This window comes from Petaurus breviceps, unplaced genomic scaffold (genome assembly GCF_028583685.1).
Source record: "Petaurus breviceps papuanus isolate PSGF00001 unplaced genomic scaffold, PetGlider_PUasm1.0 118, whole genome shotgun sequence".
Taxonomy (NCBI): Eukaryota; Metazoa; Chordata; class Mammalia; order Diprotodontia; family Petauridae; genus Petaurus; species Petaurus breviceps.
In genome coordinates this window covers 10,197,021-10,214,309 of record NW_027185616.1, presented here as the reverse complement: position 1 = coordinate 10,214,309, position 17,289 = coordinate 10,197,021, and the positions used below count along the sequence as shown (strand labels likewise).

Below are 17,289 nucleotides of genomic sequence, written 5' to 3'. Positions count from 1 at the left end.
CTTTCAAACAATCTTGTGTGATTCTGTACCTAGATAAGAGGGTATTTGAAGCAGTATTTTTGCTCTATCAAATAAACTTTTAATAGTCAACAACAGTCACAATAATAGCCAACATTCATATGATATTTTAAGGTTTGCAAGTTCTTGTCTCATTTGATCCTCACAGTTGTGTGAGGTAGGTACTGTTTCCCCTACCTCCCACCCTCCACTTTTCAGATGAGGAAACTGAGACTATAAAAAGGTTTAAATGACTTGTCCATGATGGCATAGGCAGTAGGTATCTGAAATAGGCTTCAAATTCATATCTTCCTGACTCCAGGTCCAGCATTTATTACCTTCTCCTTTCTGTTATTACTGAAAACAATTATAAATACCACAGAAGTTTCTAAATCTTAAGTTTTCAGTGAAAGGGAAAAATAGGTCATCATAGACAAGTTACTTGTTTGCTACACCACTAATGTGGAATCTAAGTTTATTTTGAAAAATTTATTCTCAGGTTTTATAGCATCCTCTAACCATTTTCAAAGTGAGGGGAGTGTGATTTCTATTTCCACAACTTAAAAAAGAATATGAGCAATTCAGAAAAAAAACTCACAAATAATGCAAGAATTAGTTCCCCATTACTAGATATCTTCAGGCAGAGATTGAAGAGGGGATATTGTCATTGATGTTGAAGAGGGAATTACTGATCCAATGACCAAAATGAGGCATTATTCTAGAATTTCCTTTCCTCTCAACAGGAACCTGGGACCAAGAGTTCTTTGCTGTAGATACTTCCTCCACCCCCAACAATGGCCAGCCACTGCCATCTCATATACCTTGTAGTTCCTTCCTTTTCTGGACCCCATTGGTCCACCCTCTGGCACCTCCTTGTCATTTAGCCACTTCCTGTTCATGGCTGATGTCTATGACTGGAGATTTGGGGGATTTTTATCTTTGTTATTTTTCAGCTATGTGCCCAGTGAAATCAATTTTTACTGTTATGAAGGTAAATGAAGGAGAAACTGGAAACTTTGCTAAGTTTTTAGCTACTCAGTAAAATTATTTTTAAAAATAGGAGTGCACAAAAATTCTAATTAGGCAGCTACTAACAAATCTCTCACCCAGATCAGAGAAGTACAATAATTATGCATGAGTTTCTGATTCTTACATACTAATTCACATTCTTGAATTGTCCTATTCTTGTCAGTGTTTAAATCAGAACTCTAGTCATATTGGGTGTTTCATTGTTGAATGTGTTTTATGCCAAGCAATTCTGTAAAAATTGCATAAAGTGATTACAGATTTTTTTTTTACGTGATACATTTCTCAGTTAGAAAGTATTAAGAAATGAGAGCCCTAAGTATCTCTCTATCCAGTCACCTACTGAAGCTGTGGAATGTATGACTGCTATAAGAACAAGAAACAGTGTTATCTTCAAATTCAAGAGGTTGAAACCATATGAGATGAGTAATATAAAAATTCAGATTGGTAACCAACATGTTCCTACATGTCACAAATTCAGTGCTGAACAAGTTATAGATGTTTAAGATAATCCAAATATTGTTGTATACTATAGGAATTTCTAATATTAAGGCAATTAAACAGATTTGTTTAAAATATTTTTATTATGTTTAAATTTCATATTTGTCCAACTTGTTTGTTCTATTCCATTTCACCAGTGGGTATTTTATTTTCACAATTTTCAGCCAAGTGTAATTTTGTGGTTTTTAAAAAATGTATAAGTACTGTTTAAAATCTAATATGCTTCATATTTGGCTCAGTAATGTTTATGTCCTTATCACTGTCATCTACAATCACTATGCAACTTTAAATGGACCTCACATTCCCATATCACAAGTAATACCGTTTCAGTTCATCACAACTTTAGCAAAAACAGAATGGGAACTTTCTGAAATCAGTAATTAATTTAAAGAAACATGCTCCATTTTTAACAGTTTTTATAATAGCAGGAGCAATAGTCATCCACTGAGTTAGCAAAGTACCATAAGGCTAAACGATAAAATTACTGGTTTTCTGATCAAATGTTATATAGGCTAAAGGTTAAGCAAGTCCAAAATATGACAGTTATGAAAATAATGAAAGGTATTATTCAGTTAACATCTTAATTTTCCCTCAGGTTTCATTTTTGTTCTTAAAGTTTAACCGTTTTTTAGATATGTTTCCTAATTATTTTAAATTTATCCCTTTATGTCAACAACTGCACTATTTGCTTTCTTTCATTTTTTTATCCTGAAAATATTAATGCCATATGAAAATTGTTCTGTAAAATAGTCTTTCTGTTTACATTATCTGATAGATTTACTCTAAGTATGTGCCTTCCCACTCTTGTTCCAGTCAAGAAACAGTGATGAAAGTTTGTTTAATCAGTAGAGATAGCAGAGTTCTTACAGGACAACCATCAACTTATTTTTGGCTTCTTTGCATTCCAGTTTTTGTGATTACTTCATGCTACTTTGAGCCCTAGGACTCCATAATTCACAAAACAGATCTGTGAAAATATAACTTAAAATTTTGTTAAAATATATTTGATTTTCATAAACTATAGTCCTTAAATTTTGTCTTTGTAAAAGTCTTCATTGTATGAATTTTTCATGATATGAAAGTAAAAAAAATTTTTATGCCTATCTCCTCTCTATCACCCACCTCCCACCCATTTATATTCCAACTCCCTTTGCCTGATTTTCACATTTTTCCCTAGGGATCAGCACAGTTATAGATCAGAGCAAGGCCTTTTCTCTTTTTTCTCCAGCCTGCCCCTCTGAATTATCCCCAAATTCATACTGCATGATAGAACAGGTGAAAAATAAGTTGTGTGATAACGTTCGAGCTAACATATATATATATATTACTTCTTTTGGTGTTTACACAGGAAAATGTTATTAAAAGTGTTCAAAAAACTTTGCAAAACATTTTAATACAATATTTCATTTACTCAGATAACACTGCTTGGTATTATATTGTGCACTCTGTTTTTAGAATAGATTCAGATAATACTTACTGAAAAGTACACATTCAAAGTAAGATTAAGGCACTGAGTTCATTTGACTTGAGCTACTACTTTATTCAAATTTTTTTTTGAAGGCTTTGAAGGACAGGGAAAAATACTTTTTTTAAAGTCTCTCATCTTTAGCAATTTTGAGATTGTAACATAATTATATTTAATATATGTGGCAATATAGAGTTTATATAAGCATTCTGTTATGATATTTATATGTTTAATATTACAAATGGTTATGAAATAATGGGGGAAATGAAAAGAGGAGTTTGTATTGATTAAAATAAAATTCATTGTTCTGTTTCTACTTTAGAAAGAATATCCAAGTGAATTATTTCAGTGGATTTAGTCCTATTTTATTTTGATAAAACTCACAGAATCCAGAGTAGTGACTTGATTGACAACTCTGTAACTCATTATTTTATCTTTATAGGTTGGCAGTAAATGCAGTGAAGAGATCTGCCTTGTAATTTCCGGTAGAATTAGAAAACAGTTGTGGCTCTCTTCAGGGGTCCTCTTCTTGCAGTGACATACTACGATAACATAAAGCATATGCTTTGTCTATTTTCCCCCTACTCATGGGCTTACAGTAATTATCTTTACACTCATTTTACTCAGTTACCTTTACAATCAGCATCAAGCACATTTTGGTGATATAAGTGATTTCCAGCCCTTAATAATCTGACTCTGTAAGGCTCCAGATTGCCACCTGGGTCTAGTTCACACCATACCTTAGTAAATTTAGCTTATTCAACATAACATAATACTATCCTTCAAAGTGTGAGGTTTATCAATCCATTGAGTGTTTTATGTATGTTTTAGGAAGTGATAGGGAGGAAGGGAGGAAAAAAGAATTGTGTTCCTCTACCAAGGATGATTTTTTTAAAAAGAGAAGTATTCACAGATAAAAATGTAATACCACTTTATGAAAATTACAAATCCCTTCAATATGCTCTACCATTTGTTGTTGAAACATGTTAATACTAGTTATCCATAGAAGAATATTTTCTAGTACTGTAACCCAAACAATTAATTATATTAGCTTTTTATTTAGGAGATAGAAACTATGACTATTTCTGATAAGGTAGAGTGTCATTAAAGACATTAAATACTGTTTATACAATAAATTATGCTTATGAAAAAGATAATTTTAAATAGAGATTCCTGCTTTTTAATGATGGAGATAGATGTTTTGATTTAGAGAAAAACAAATTTTATTGAATTTTCTTAGTTCTACAAACAGTTCTAACATTTAAAATCCATATATATATATATATAAAACAGAAGTCCATTGAAAGATACAGGTTCTTGGGGGTGGCTAGGTGGCAAAGTGAATAGAGCACACCAGTTCTTGAGTTAGGAGGACCTGAGTTGAAATCCACCTCAGGCGCTTAACACTTACTAGCTGTGTGACCTTGGGCAAGTCACTTAACCCCAATTGCCCTGCCTTCCCCCCTCCAAAAAAAAAAGGGCAAAGCAAAAAATAAAAGAAAGAAAGATTATATAGGTTCTTTCCATGTCCTTTCAGGGAAGGCATTTCATTCATTTTTCCTTCTTTAAAAAAATCATTTTATAAGTTGGAACAGAGAGAAGGTGAAAAATATTGTTCAAAACCAATTCAGATATCCTGGTAAAGCTTTGTAACGATTTTCCTTTCATGAGCACACTTGAAAAATATTTGTTGATTGATTCAAAATTAATTACAAGAATGTTTATTAATGATGTGTGTGTGTGTAAAAAGTTTTTCCCGCCACATTCTTGTCTGTTTAGTCTAAATGCAGAAAAATTCTGTAAAGTACCAAATTCTGCAAGTTCAAAAATGAACTTTACGGTACGGCCAGGTGGCTCAGCGAGTAAGAGCATGGCTCCAGTGTCGGGATGACCTGGGGATCAAATCTGGGCTCAGACACTCAGCACCACACCTAGAAATAACTGGCTGTGTAACCTTGAGCAAGTTACTTAACCCTTATTGCTTTAAAAAAAATGAACTTTAAAAAACATTTTGGTATTACTCTCTCTTCCCTTTTTCATGTCATTATTTATTAATAGTAATTCTTTTTAAAAATATCATGGTAAAAAATTCTACTTTGGCTTTCTGTCAGCCCATGTCAAGATCAAGCTCACAATCACTCAATTTCTGACTACTTAACATAGTATCATGTAATTTACAACCTAACAGAACCTTAGAAATAATCTACTCCAATCTCTTCATGTGACAGATAAGGAAAATGACTTATTCACAATATTGTAACTCATAAGTAGCAAGGTCTGTTTTCAAATTCAGGTTTTCTGATGCTAGCACTTTTTCCACAATACCATGTTATCTATCTTTTTTTTTCCCTCTGTGTAGGCAAAATTAATCACCACTGCTTTCCTCTAGTGAAGGGATTTCATGACTGGGTGTCTTCTCATTCATTGTGACAGTTACAGTAGCTGATAATAGTATCACAGCTTCCAATATACTTCACAGACATACATATCTTTTTCTCCTCAGAACACTTCTGTGGGACAGGTACTGTAAGTATAATTTCCATATTACTACTGAGGAAATGGAGACTCAGAGAAATAAGGTGACTCTCCCAAGATCACGTACCTACTAGTCATCTGAGGTACTTTGATTCTTCTTGGCATCCCCAGTGCAGTCTGCACACCAGCTTGTATACCCATTCTCAGAGGCCTTCAGTGGTAAACCCCTCTTACCAGAGATAAGGCCAAAGGCCTAAACATCAGGATCTGGCCCTCATCTTTTCTAGCCTTACCTCTCACTGTTTCCCTCATGAACTCTGTGTTCTATCCAAACTGGAGCAAACTACTTACTCTTCCCCAAACCTGCCTGCACATTCCTTTCTCCATGACTTTTTGTTTATATTGTTCCTTTCACCTGATTGTCTGACGCCCCAGATCTCTCAATTTGCCAAAATACTACCCGACTCCTGCTGGCTGCTCTGTGAAGCCTTCCTGTCTATTTCCTGAATACAATCTAGCCCACTTTCTTCCTCCCATTCAACTCTGGGATCCACCTCATTTTCCATCTGTGTCCTCTTTCCAAGATATATGTTCTGACAGACAAGCTCTGTAGGTTGTTCATACAAATGCATGTTATTATCTGGGCAATAGTCTTCATTTCACTTTTTCTTTGTGGATGGTGAGGACAGAATCCTTTGAGTGATGCTCTGTAAAGTTCCAGGGCTCAGTACAGTCAGAAAAATGACATCTTCAATCAGAAGCATTGAGAAGACCACAAATATCCACAAGCAACTGGGATTCTGTACTTTATCACCTCCATCACAGTGGGAAGCATATATTTCCCTTGTTTTACTGCTCACCTAATGTTTATAATCAAGAGACCACTGAATACAGTTATTTCTTGCATTTTGCTCTGCCAAATCAATGCATTTTTATAATTAACAATAAATGCAGTAGGATATAATATTCTCTTCATCTTTCAGTCAGTTGTGAAATGGTAAAGATGTGAATAGTGACTATTGCTTACAAGAACCTGCCCATTCTCTACTAGTTCTATACTTCCATGGAAGATACCCTCAATTCATGCATAGATGACTGTCTTAAAGATTTTGTTTTGGTGAGAAAGTATATACATACACACATCAGTAATTATTAATATTTTCTCAATTATCTTTTTTTCAGGATTAATAGTCTTGGGATTTTCCCCACAGTTTACATGTTTTCCTATCCTTCAGATACCTTGTATCCTGATCCCTTAAGTCTCTCACAGATGTGTCCCAGCATAGATTGATCTCCTCTACATTGACTTGGTCCAATCAAACTGCTTTTCCTATAGTTTTCTCTTTAGTACTACTTCTGAGTGTGGAGATTTTACTGTCTTTGATGAAGAAAAAAAATGTGTTATAACTTGTAGAAATCTCCATTTTTCTTGTTCTCCTACCTTTTTGGTCTTTTTTTCTATTATTAAATTTTATTTTTAATTTATGAAATAAAACAAGCATTTCTGTGGCATAATACAATAAAAAAGATGATTGCACATGAAAGTGCAAGTCTACTATGCACAACTTGCTATTCCTTTCAAATATACAACAAAATTATCATGTAAGTTTCTTTTTTTTCTTCCTTCTACTCTCCTCCACTACCCTAGAGATGGCTAAGATTCGACATAAATAGGTACGTGTATATGTTAAATTTTTCCATTCATACTTCTATTTATCAATTCTTTCTCTGGATAGAGAAAAGCTTTTTTTAAAAAATATATCCTTTATAATTAATTTGGGTATTTATAATAGTCAGAATCATCCTTAAAACAATATTGCTGTTACTGTAAACAGTGTTCTCTTGGTTCTTCTTATTCCTCTTAATCATTTTGTGCAAGTCTTTCCATGTTTTTCTAAAAATCATTTAGCTTATAATCTCTTATAGCACAGTAGTATTCCATCACAATCATACCACAACTTATTTATCCATTTCCCGGTTGATGGGCATCCCTGCACTTTCTAGTTCTTTGCCACACAGAGAGCTGTTATAAACATTTTAGAACATATAGGTTCTTTTTTTTTTTTCCCATATCTTCAGAAATAGACCAAGGTATTGCTGGATCAAAGAGTACAGGTAGTTTAGTAACTGCTAGACATAATTCTATATTGCCCTTTAAAATGGTTGGATCAGTTCACAGTACTGTTAACAGTGAATTAGTGTCCCAGTTTTTCTAAATCCCCTCCATCATTTGTCACTTTCCTGTTCTATCATTTTAGCAAATGTGGTAGGTGTAAGATGATATCTCAAAGTTGTTTTAATTTGCATTTCTCTAATCAATAATGATTTCTTAATTGGAATACTGCCTGTTCATATCCTTTGACCATTTATCACTTGGGGAATGACTTGTATTCTTATAGATTTGATAAAATTCTATATATATATATTTTAGATATGAGACCTTTGTCTGATAAACTGTCTTTAAAAATTTTATTCCCGGGCGGCCAGGTAGCACATTGAGTAAGAGCACCTGCTCCAGTGTTGAGAAGACCAGGAGATCGAATCCCGGGCTCAGACACTTAGCACCCACCCAGAAACACCTGGCCGTGTAACCTTGAGCAAGTTACTTAACCCCAATTGCTTAGGGGCAGCCAGGTGGCTCAGCGAGTAAGAGCACCGGCTCCAGTGTCCGGATGAACTGGATCAAATCCGGGCTCAGATACTCAGCACCGCATCCAGAAATAACTGGCCATGTAACCTTGAGCAAGTTACTTAACCCCGATTGCTTTAAAAAAAAAATTTGTTCCCAATTTTCGGCTTTCTTTCTGATCTTGGTTACACTTGTTTTATTTGTACAAAACCTTTTTAATGTAATCAAAATTATCCATTTTATGCCTAACTTTGCTATCTCTTATGCATAAATTATTCACCTATCCATAAGTCTGATAAGTAATGTTTCTGTGTTTTTCTAATTTTCTTGTGAAAAATCTCTCTTTATATCTAAGTCATAGATCCATTTTGACCTTATCTTAGTAAATGGTATAAGATATTTGTCTATGCCCAGGTTCTACTATACTGCTTTCCAGTTTTCCCAACAATTTCCAAATAAGAAATTCTTATTCTAAAATCTTAAGTCTTTACACTTGTCAAATATAAGGTTATTATGTTTATTTGCTGCAATAAATTGTATGTTTACTCGATTCCATTAATTTATCTTTCTAGTGCCCTTGGGATGGCTTTACTTAGATCTCTTGCTGAGCTTTCTTTAAACCTATTTTACCCTCCACTGTTTCTCCTTTTTGAGATGATACTGCTCATAATTATCCATCATCTTTCTGTCTTAGATTTTACAGACAAGTTTGTATTCTACCCCAGCGTTGCCTTTGGCAGACATCTCTCTCCATTTGGCAAGTAAGCCAGGTGTTTGCTAACCAAAGCTTTTTCTGGGCTCTTTTGGTCTCTTTGTTGTAGCAGTTAATTTACATTGTCCAAACTTCTATCTAAAGCTATTATAATCACTGTCATTTCTATTGTGTTTCTAATTTTTTGATAGTTAATTTGAGATTGAGTTGTTTCTCTTGTATACCATCTTTTTAAAAAATTTATTATTCTTTTTAGTACTTTTCATCTTAGCTCTGACAAGTTAAATGTTCTGACTGTACAGAAAGCTGATAACTCCCACATCATTCACAGGGGTTTTCCTATCTTTTAGTATCTCCATTTCATTTTTTGTGATGTTATTCAGTGTTTGCTTCTTCCAGAAACTACCAGTTCTTTATGCAAAGAAAATGTTCATGACATGAAGGTGTTAAGTTTCTATGTAATCTAGGTCTTTGTCCTCTACCAGTTTTTTCTGAACCGTGCTTTCCCACTTATTTCTCCTTAATTTCACCTTTTCTTGCCTTTACATTGAAGTCAACAAGTATCTCAATATATGTTGATTTAATTTACATGATCATATTGAGTTCTTTATAGAATTTCTTTGTCTCTTCACCTTTAGCAACTTGATGTTATATAAGCTGCAATTGTTTTTAGGCAAATATTTTTCCTTAGTTCTGCAATATGTGATGAGCAGATATCCCATAAAATGTTTCTCGTTGCCTTTGGAGATATAACACAACCTACTCCTATCTTTGCCTGTCCAAGGAGTTTCTATGAGCTGTCCTTTCATGTAGCTATAATTTCCTTCTTTCTTTGAATTTCGTTTTTAGCAAGAATGTCAAGGTTGATATATGTTTAGCAGCAGTATGTCTGCTTGGTCATTGCACAATAATATTATAATCAGAGTACCAATAATCAAATGAATATTCATAGATGGTATACAAACTGCAGTTCTTATTACTTTCTGCTCACTTTTCTACCATTCTGCCACCATAACTGGAAAAACAGAAATGCTGAGAAGCTCAGGACTAAAGACTATTTTATATTTTTCATAGGTTGCTATGGTCAGAAAAAAATCATCATCAAATGGTCAGCCTACTGGTGATGTCTCTCCATATACAGTTAGGTCTTCAAGAAATAGAAGCTGTCTGTTGCCAGGGTCATGTGAGAAATCTTTCCAGCAGGGTAGAGCCTATGTCAGAGTTTATACTCCATTGGTATTATCTTTGAGAACCCAAGATCACCTCCATGCCATGTAGAGCCATCATAGAGGAATTTAAAGTTCTCACAAAATCCAGAATGTAAAATAGAGAAATAGACCATGCCAGGAAAGGTGTAAGTCAGATACCATAATTTAGAGATTTAAGGGACCTTAGGTGTAATCTAATCCCACTCCCTCACTTTACAGAAGAAGAAATTGAAGCCCATAGGGACTAAGTAATTTGCTGAAGGATTTCTTCCCAGGTACTCACTCACTCCTTACCCATTGCTTTTCCCATGGTACGCAAACCAAAATGACTCTAGAAAGAAACTTTCTTTGTAACAGGGACCACTTGGGAAGTATTTATACTTGTGAATGAAGAACTTTAGAACTACTTGAAGAATCTAAATAAACATTTTAATGTTAAAAATCTATTACAATAAATTTTACTAATATTTAGAAACATTGCTAATAGGGTTACCAAGTTTCTGAACCTTTTTGAAATCTTTTCAGTTACAGTCTTCATTAAGTATTTAAAATAACAAGCCTTTACTATAAAGAAAACACAAATTGTTTCTGTTAGGTCTTGATCAGCCATTTGTTCTTCCCACCTTAATCTTTTTTATATTAAGTTTTACTCCATTATTAAACAGGTGCTACCGGGTAAATTGACTTTTAACTGATAATTACCTTCTTAAATCAGAACTAAATTATCATGGCTTGTAGTTTTGAGGCCAAATATTTGCTCTGGGGTCCAAACACAAAGGGTAACTTGAGGATATTAGCTTTCCTGAATTTCCTTGTTTTTATAGGTTTAAGTTGACTACTTAATGATATTTGAATAGTACATACCAACTTCTTGCCCAAGCCCTGTCACTTTTTACTATGTTACTCTGTGGGCTATCTTTTCTTTTTTTAATCCTTACTACCTCAGGTACTTCTTTCTAACCTTGACTAAACTCTTGTGTCTTGAGAATAATCTCTTGCTAGGGTTATTTTCTTTTTTTTTTTTAACCTTGTTTTTTTGCCTTAACATATGCCTTTATTTCTTTGAGCTCATGTTTTTGAAACATTCTTTGTTTTTGTACCTCTGTTGCTGCCTTTGGTCTGCTAAGTCTTTGCCAATAGCTCTCTTTGTCTTTTCACCCACTCATATTTCCACATTTTATTCTAAGCAGAGCCTAGCCACTCATTAGCATTTTATTTCCTCTTGTTATCCTTTAGACTGGAAACAACCACCACTACCCATAAAAGAACAATTTCCAGCTAACCTGTTTATTTCCAACTAACATGGCCATATGCCATGCATTCTATTTGTAAATATCACTTCTAACTTGTTTTTCTTCACGTGTGTCCTTGTAAATTCCTTGGGCAAGAGACTGTTTTGTTCAGACTTGCTAAATTTATACTAAATTGTTCTATATGCTTAAGGTGCCATATAATGTTTTCTGCTAATGAAGTGGTATCTTTCTTTGATCTACATCAGAGAAACATTTGAAATTAATTTTAATATAATAGTTATAAAATTGTCAGGCTATTTTTAGGTTAGTTCTTTTGCTTCATATCTAAAATAATATTAAATTTTTTGAGAATACAACACAAAAGTCAGCTACAATGTACAAAATTATAAACATAAAAATCTTTTAAAAAAATTTTTTTTAATTTAAAGAGAAGAAACATGACATAATTGAATAGGAATACTGGTCTTGAAACTGGGGAAACCTGGGTTCATTTCTTACCCCTGGTATCTCTTATTGGCTGTATGACCACGGGCAAGTCACTTATCCTCTTTCAGTGTTCCAAGCAATTTTCCATATCATAAGATACCTTGGTAGGAATTTGCTCTCCTGGGAACTCTTTAGTACTAACAGGTATTTAGGTCCGATGAGGGATGGCTCCCTCTAGGTTCAGCAGGAATTCTGATCTTATCTAAGACCAGAAAACCTGCAATAGCGTCTGGAAAGAATTCAAGGTCTCAGGCTTAATTGGAGTGAGAGTTGTAGAAGTTTATTGTTACGCTTGAAGCAGGCAAGAGTCCTTTAGGGGACCTGCAAGTGACAGGGGTACATGCTTTTACTTTTAAAGGGTAGGGCTGCCATTGTCAGGGCTGACCACATGGAGGGAAGGGACCTCAGTGCATAGATAAATAAAGGTTAGAGTTGACTGAGAGGAACTTGTGACTTTGGTGCATAGATGGTTTAGATGAGATTTGGGCCAGACCCGAGGAGACATGAAGAGATTAAGTAAGAACAAAGGAGTCACAAGTTGTTACCTAGGCCGAGTGCAGATAGGGGGTAGGGGCAGAGTTTGAGACTGGGAAAGGGATTTTACAGATTACAATTTTACAATACAAATTGCAGTTACAATTGTACAAACTGGTTTTACAAATTGATTTAGACCCCAGGTACCCCATCGGGTCCAGTTGCTATACCTAAAAATCTTTTCCCTATGATACACCTTGCATTAAATCTTTTTTCCCAGTTCCTTGAAGGACACGTAAAGTAGAAAATGTAATCAGTAACAGAGTAGAGGAACCAAACAAAGCTTTTGAAATTCAGCACTTAAGGAACTTTCATTATTTAAATGGCAGCAGTTGAATAAAAATCAGTGATTTCTAAGTGAAAATAGATCCTGAAACACCGGTTTGGTGCTACAGAGCAGATATGAAGTAGTTCAGTTAACATAGTACCACTAGGAGTACCTTACTTCTGCTTTTCCTTTTTTTAAGCTAGCTGTGAGTATTAGATTTTGTTGTTGGGTTTTTTTTTTTTAACAACTTTCCAATTTCTCAGTTGTGGGAGACACTTAATATTAGGGCATTATAAAAATATATTGAAATGAGACTCAGTAATTTTTCTGATTGGGGAATTAATTGGTCTGTCTGTGTACTCACAAGCCCACATTTCTTTAGAATTATAAAAAATACTTAACTTTTGAATTTTGTGATTAAAGAACATAGCATTTTTACATTTGTTTCATTAAGAAAAGGAGACCCTCTATTAACTTAAGATAAATTATTGGTAAAGATAACTATATTTGTAGTTCTGGTTAATATGATAGTGCCTGTATAAAAAGCACATAGTCTGAAATTCGGGCCAGATAGAAAAAAGTGATTTCTAATAAGCACATTACAGTAGGTATAACTTCAGCTCCTTTAATTAAAGCCCCTAGTCTGGAAATTAACAGTTTTTCTGAAATTCTGATTGTCACTGTGGCCAGGTATGCTTTTTTGTACAAAGAATATGTGCTATGTAGTATTTTCTATTGATAAGATTTTCTGGTAATGCAAATCCTGTGTGAAGCTAAAAATATTAATCTTCTATAGTCATTCTTGGAAACTGAGTAGTTTGTGAATTAAAAAAAAATTTTAAATAAAACTCTTAAAAGTATCAAAGGGTGCTGAGCTCTTTATATTAAGTTTCTTGAATGCAGGATTTGTACTGAAGCTATGTTTTTATCTTTGGTGTCTAACACAGTACTTTGCTCCTAATGAATCCTTAATAAATGTTTAGTTTAACAAAATGTTAAGAATCTTACAAAAAGATTTTTTTATTATCTTGTAAATGCCCTACTTCACATGTCCCAATGATGCTATTGATAAGCCATTAGTGATGATAAATGAGCACCAGCATACTCGCTCCTTTATCTTTCTTTGCCCAAATGGCTGTAACCATTGCACAGATCAAAGCTAATGAGAGATAAGACTCTAGGATACTGGCACCAACTGAACTAAACTGCAAGAATGAAAGTGAAGAATGAAGACATCAATACTGCTGCCCTCTCACATGACAAACAGGCATTCTTTCATGTCTTTTTTACTCCATGCTGATATAATATCATTTGTCCTTATTCTCTAATATGTTCCTACTGGTAATGTTTTCAGTATGTATAAATGGAGAAATTAATGGCCGGTAACGAAAAGTCACCCAAAGTTTTCATAGTTGTTTGCGAATTTGCCTCTTAGAATTATGCTATTCCCAATGCCTTCACTTACATTCTATTTATAATTAATTATTTTATGTCACAGTCTGTCTGCTTTGTTTCTCATCTTTGTTGGTCCCTCATTACATAGCTCAGTGCTTTGTACATAGAAGATGCTCAAAATTTTTTGGCTAAATAAACGGACATGTCAGGGAATTGATAGTAAAATAATTATTTTGATTGCTATTGTTTGCAAAAAAATATGTATTTCCTGTTGCTAAGAGAAAATATTTAAGTAAAGATACATTTAATGGAAAGATGACTTCTCTATCTCCAGACAGAACTACATCTACCTATAATAAAATATGTAACATTTTGTCTTAGAACATAATATCCAGAAAGTGGGATGTAAAAGCTGAATGATAGTATGAAAATCCTATGTTGTTGGTTTTATTACCCTAATAATAGATTCATGAATATGTCAACATTTATCATTTGTTGTCGTATATAAAGTGATAGTGTGGTTCTATCTGATGACATAAAGGGTAGCTTAAAATGACCAGTGCACAATCTGCAATCTTTTTTCAATGAGGGTAATATGGCCAATGTTTGCAAACCAAGTAATCACAAGAACATCACCTCATGTTCCATTAATGTGCAATAATTGAGATGCTTCCATTTAGATACATTTATATCACAAGACAGCCTTTTAAAAAAAGTATTTTTCCTTTATCTCTTTGTTGCATCAGTTATTTTCCTAAGACTTCAAAGTAACAATGAAACTGATGTCAGAAGTTCCCAACAGCCTTCTACTGTCCTATTTCAAAAGGATTAGTCCCTATTTAAACCCAAGTTGCTCTCCCCTCCTTCCCTTTTCCTTTCAAAATTCCTCTTTTGTTGGATATTACCTCTTAAGTTCTGAAAAGTATTACTTTTTCATTCATAGCCACATGCTAAATACAGCCATTTTGGTGCCATCAGTTCTACAGGTCACTTCCTGAGATTATTTTTGTTCCCAGTAAAGTACAGTGGGAACATACTATCCCTAATAAGCCCAGAAATTATCATGAGAGAGATCTTCATGTTGGAACACTATCAATCCAAAGTATCTCAGAGTATTTTAACATGAAAAGAATGTTTCAATAAAAAGAACTTAGTAGGATTTTCTTTGGTCTCTCATGTCAGCGAACAGCAAGCAGCCTTTTCTATTACCCTAAACTGGATATCAATGAGGTTTTATGACCCTAAGGATCACAGACTCATTGAATTTAGAACAGAAAGGACTTTAAAGGTCGTCAGATCCAGCTTCCTCATTTTGCATAGAAGGAAACTGAGACCCAGGGAAGCCAAGTGACTGGTGCAGGAATATTCAGAAAATAAATATCAGGCAGAATTTGAAACCAGATTCTCTGATTCCAAAACCAATAATCATTCTGTTACACTGTGACTTAAAATGAAACTTAAACAGATATTACCTAGTATTTTTAAAACTAGCACATTTATTTGTAATGATCATAACAAAGTGGCCATTTAGTCAGTCTGCATTAATCCTCTTTTGTGCTCCCTACACCTATCATCCTGAGAGGAGAAGTGGCTGCCCCTATAAAGTGGGGATCATTCATCTGGTATGTCTTCGCAGATTTATCACTTGTAAGAGGACATGTCCTCTGTGTTGTGATAGTTGGGGAGATGATCTAGCCTTGGAAATCTAGCCAAGAAGGTCAGAGAATAATTTTTGTTAAGATACTTTAAAGCTTCTTTATTGACCTCAATGATCCCTGTTTCAGTTGTAACTCAAGATTATGAGCCAGTATCTAAAAGTAATACTAAAATTTATTTGAAGTTGCATATAAATTGTAAGGAAATTATCTTTTATTAGTAGCTCATGTTTACTTCTTGAAATAATAAGTTACTTTTCAAGATAAAAAATTTGAAACACTAAAATAGTTGTTTAACATCCAAATTCATAATGTGTATGTGTCTCAGCAGTTGCACTTTTCATATTAAGTTGGCTGGAGTTTTAAACAGAATATTTAGAGTCTTATTAAACAAAATTGATTTCTTTATTTAATGGCATACTTAATATTCTCAACCAGCTCCGAAGGTTTGGCATCTTAGGCAAAAATAATAAAGCATTTTACAAATTCCAGAATCTTATTCTTTATTTAAAGATAATATGAATTTATTCATGCTAGGGAAAAGAATACAAAATTAAGTTAATCTTTCCTTAAGAAAAGTTTTTTTTCATTTGAAAGAATTTTTCTGATTCTAAGAATTGACGCTTTTGTGTTCCCAAATCTTAAATTTATAACCTCTTGTTGACTATATATGATCTTTAAGCAACAAATATAATAGTTAAAAACTAGGATAATTTAGAATTTCATTAGTGAATGCTATATAGGCTTTTAATTGTAGAAATTACAGTGAATTAACTTTAGAGTTCATTTCACTTTTTAAAAATCATTCTGTCAAGTAAAGAAGGTTTTTATTAAGCACCTCCTATGTGTCAGGCACTAAGACCACAAGGTAGTTATATTCTGTCTGGTTATAGTCTAAATAGATGACTAAATGTAACTATTTGCTTTGCAATTACAAAAACTTAACTGTGGAACTTAGCTGTATCATTCCAGAATTTATTGTATTGGCTCTTGAGATCTCATGAAAATTAATTATTTTTCTTTTTCTAGTGTTACAGCTGAGGCTACAACAACGAAGGACAAGAGAACAGCTAGTGGACCAGGGCATCATGCCACGTAAGACATACTTTATAGGAGTCACTTAAAATTCAGACCTATAACAATAGTTGTCAAAATGAACTTGTTTAAGAAGATAATTTATAATAACTGAATTGTTGATGATAACCATTTAATACAAAATGAATTCATAAGTGCAGTTTTTAGGGGTCAAAAAATCCTATTCTGAGAAAGTGTTGGTGGGGGGGATTTGGTAGGAAGGCACTGCAGCATGGTGTAATTTTACACCCGACCCATGATTTCATTGTTGTCAATTCCTAGTGAGAAGAAGCATGATATCATGGATAAAGAGTTGACTTCACAGTCAGTTAAGACCTGGGTTCAAGTACAGCTGTGACCTTATGGAAGTCACTTAATCATAGTGCCCCAGGCACTGACTCACTAAGATATTTCTCTGTCTATATACAGAGAAAGATATGTACACAAATACATACACATACACAGAAAAACTGTGGCAGAACAATTGCTGATCTGCATTTGTTGAGGGATATCCTCACCAAAAGTATTTACTTTTTTTTTTATAGAAGTATTTACTTTTTGAGAAAATACATATTCCTTAAAAGAGTGGTTTGAGTTTTCTTATATAAAAT

At 33.8% G+C, this 17,289-nt stretch overlaps 1 protein-coding gene across 15 annotated transcripts in view; it reads left to right on the top strand.

Annotated features, from left to right (window-relative positions):
• The window catches only part of MRTFB (myocardin related transcription factor B), a 297,682-nt gene that overhangs the window by 198,051 nt on the left and 82,342 nt on the right, over positions 1 to 17,289 (top strand). For all 15 annotated transcript variants that reach the window (XM_069086078.1, XM_069086082.1, XM_069086103.1 and 12 more), the window contains one exon: positions 16,634 to 16,699. In XM_069086078.1, the coding sequence (XP_068942179.1) occupies positions 16,634 to 16,699 (66 nt within the window). The remainder of the gene's footprint in view (positions 1 to 16,633; positions 16,700 to 17,289) is intronic.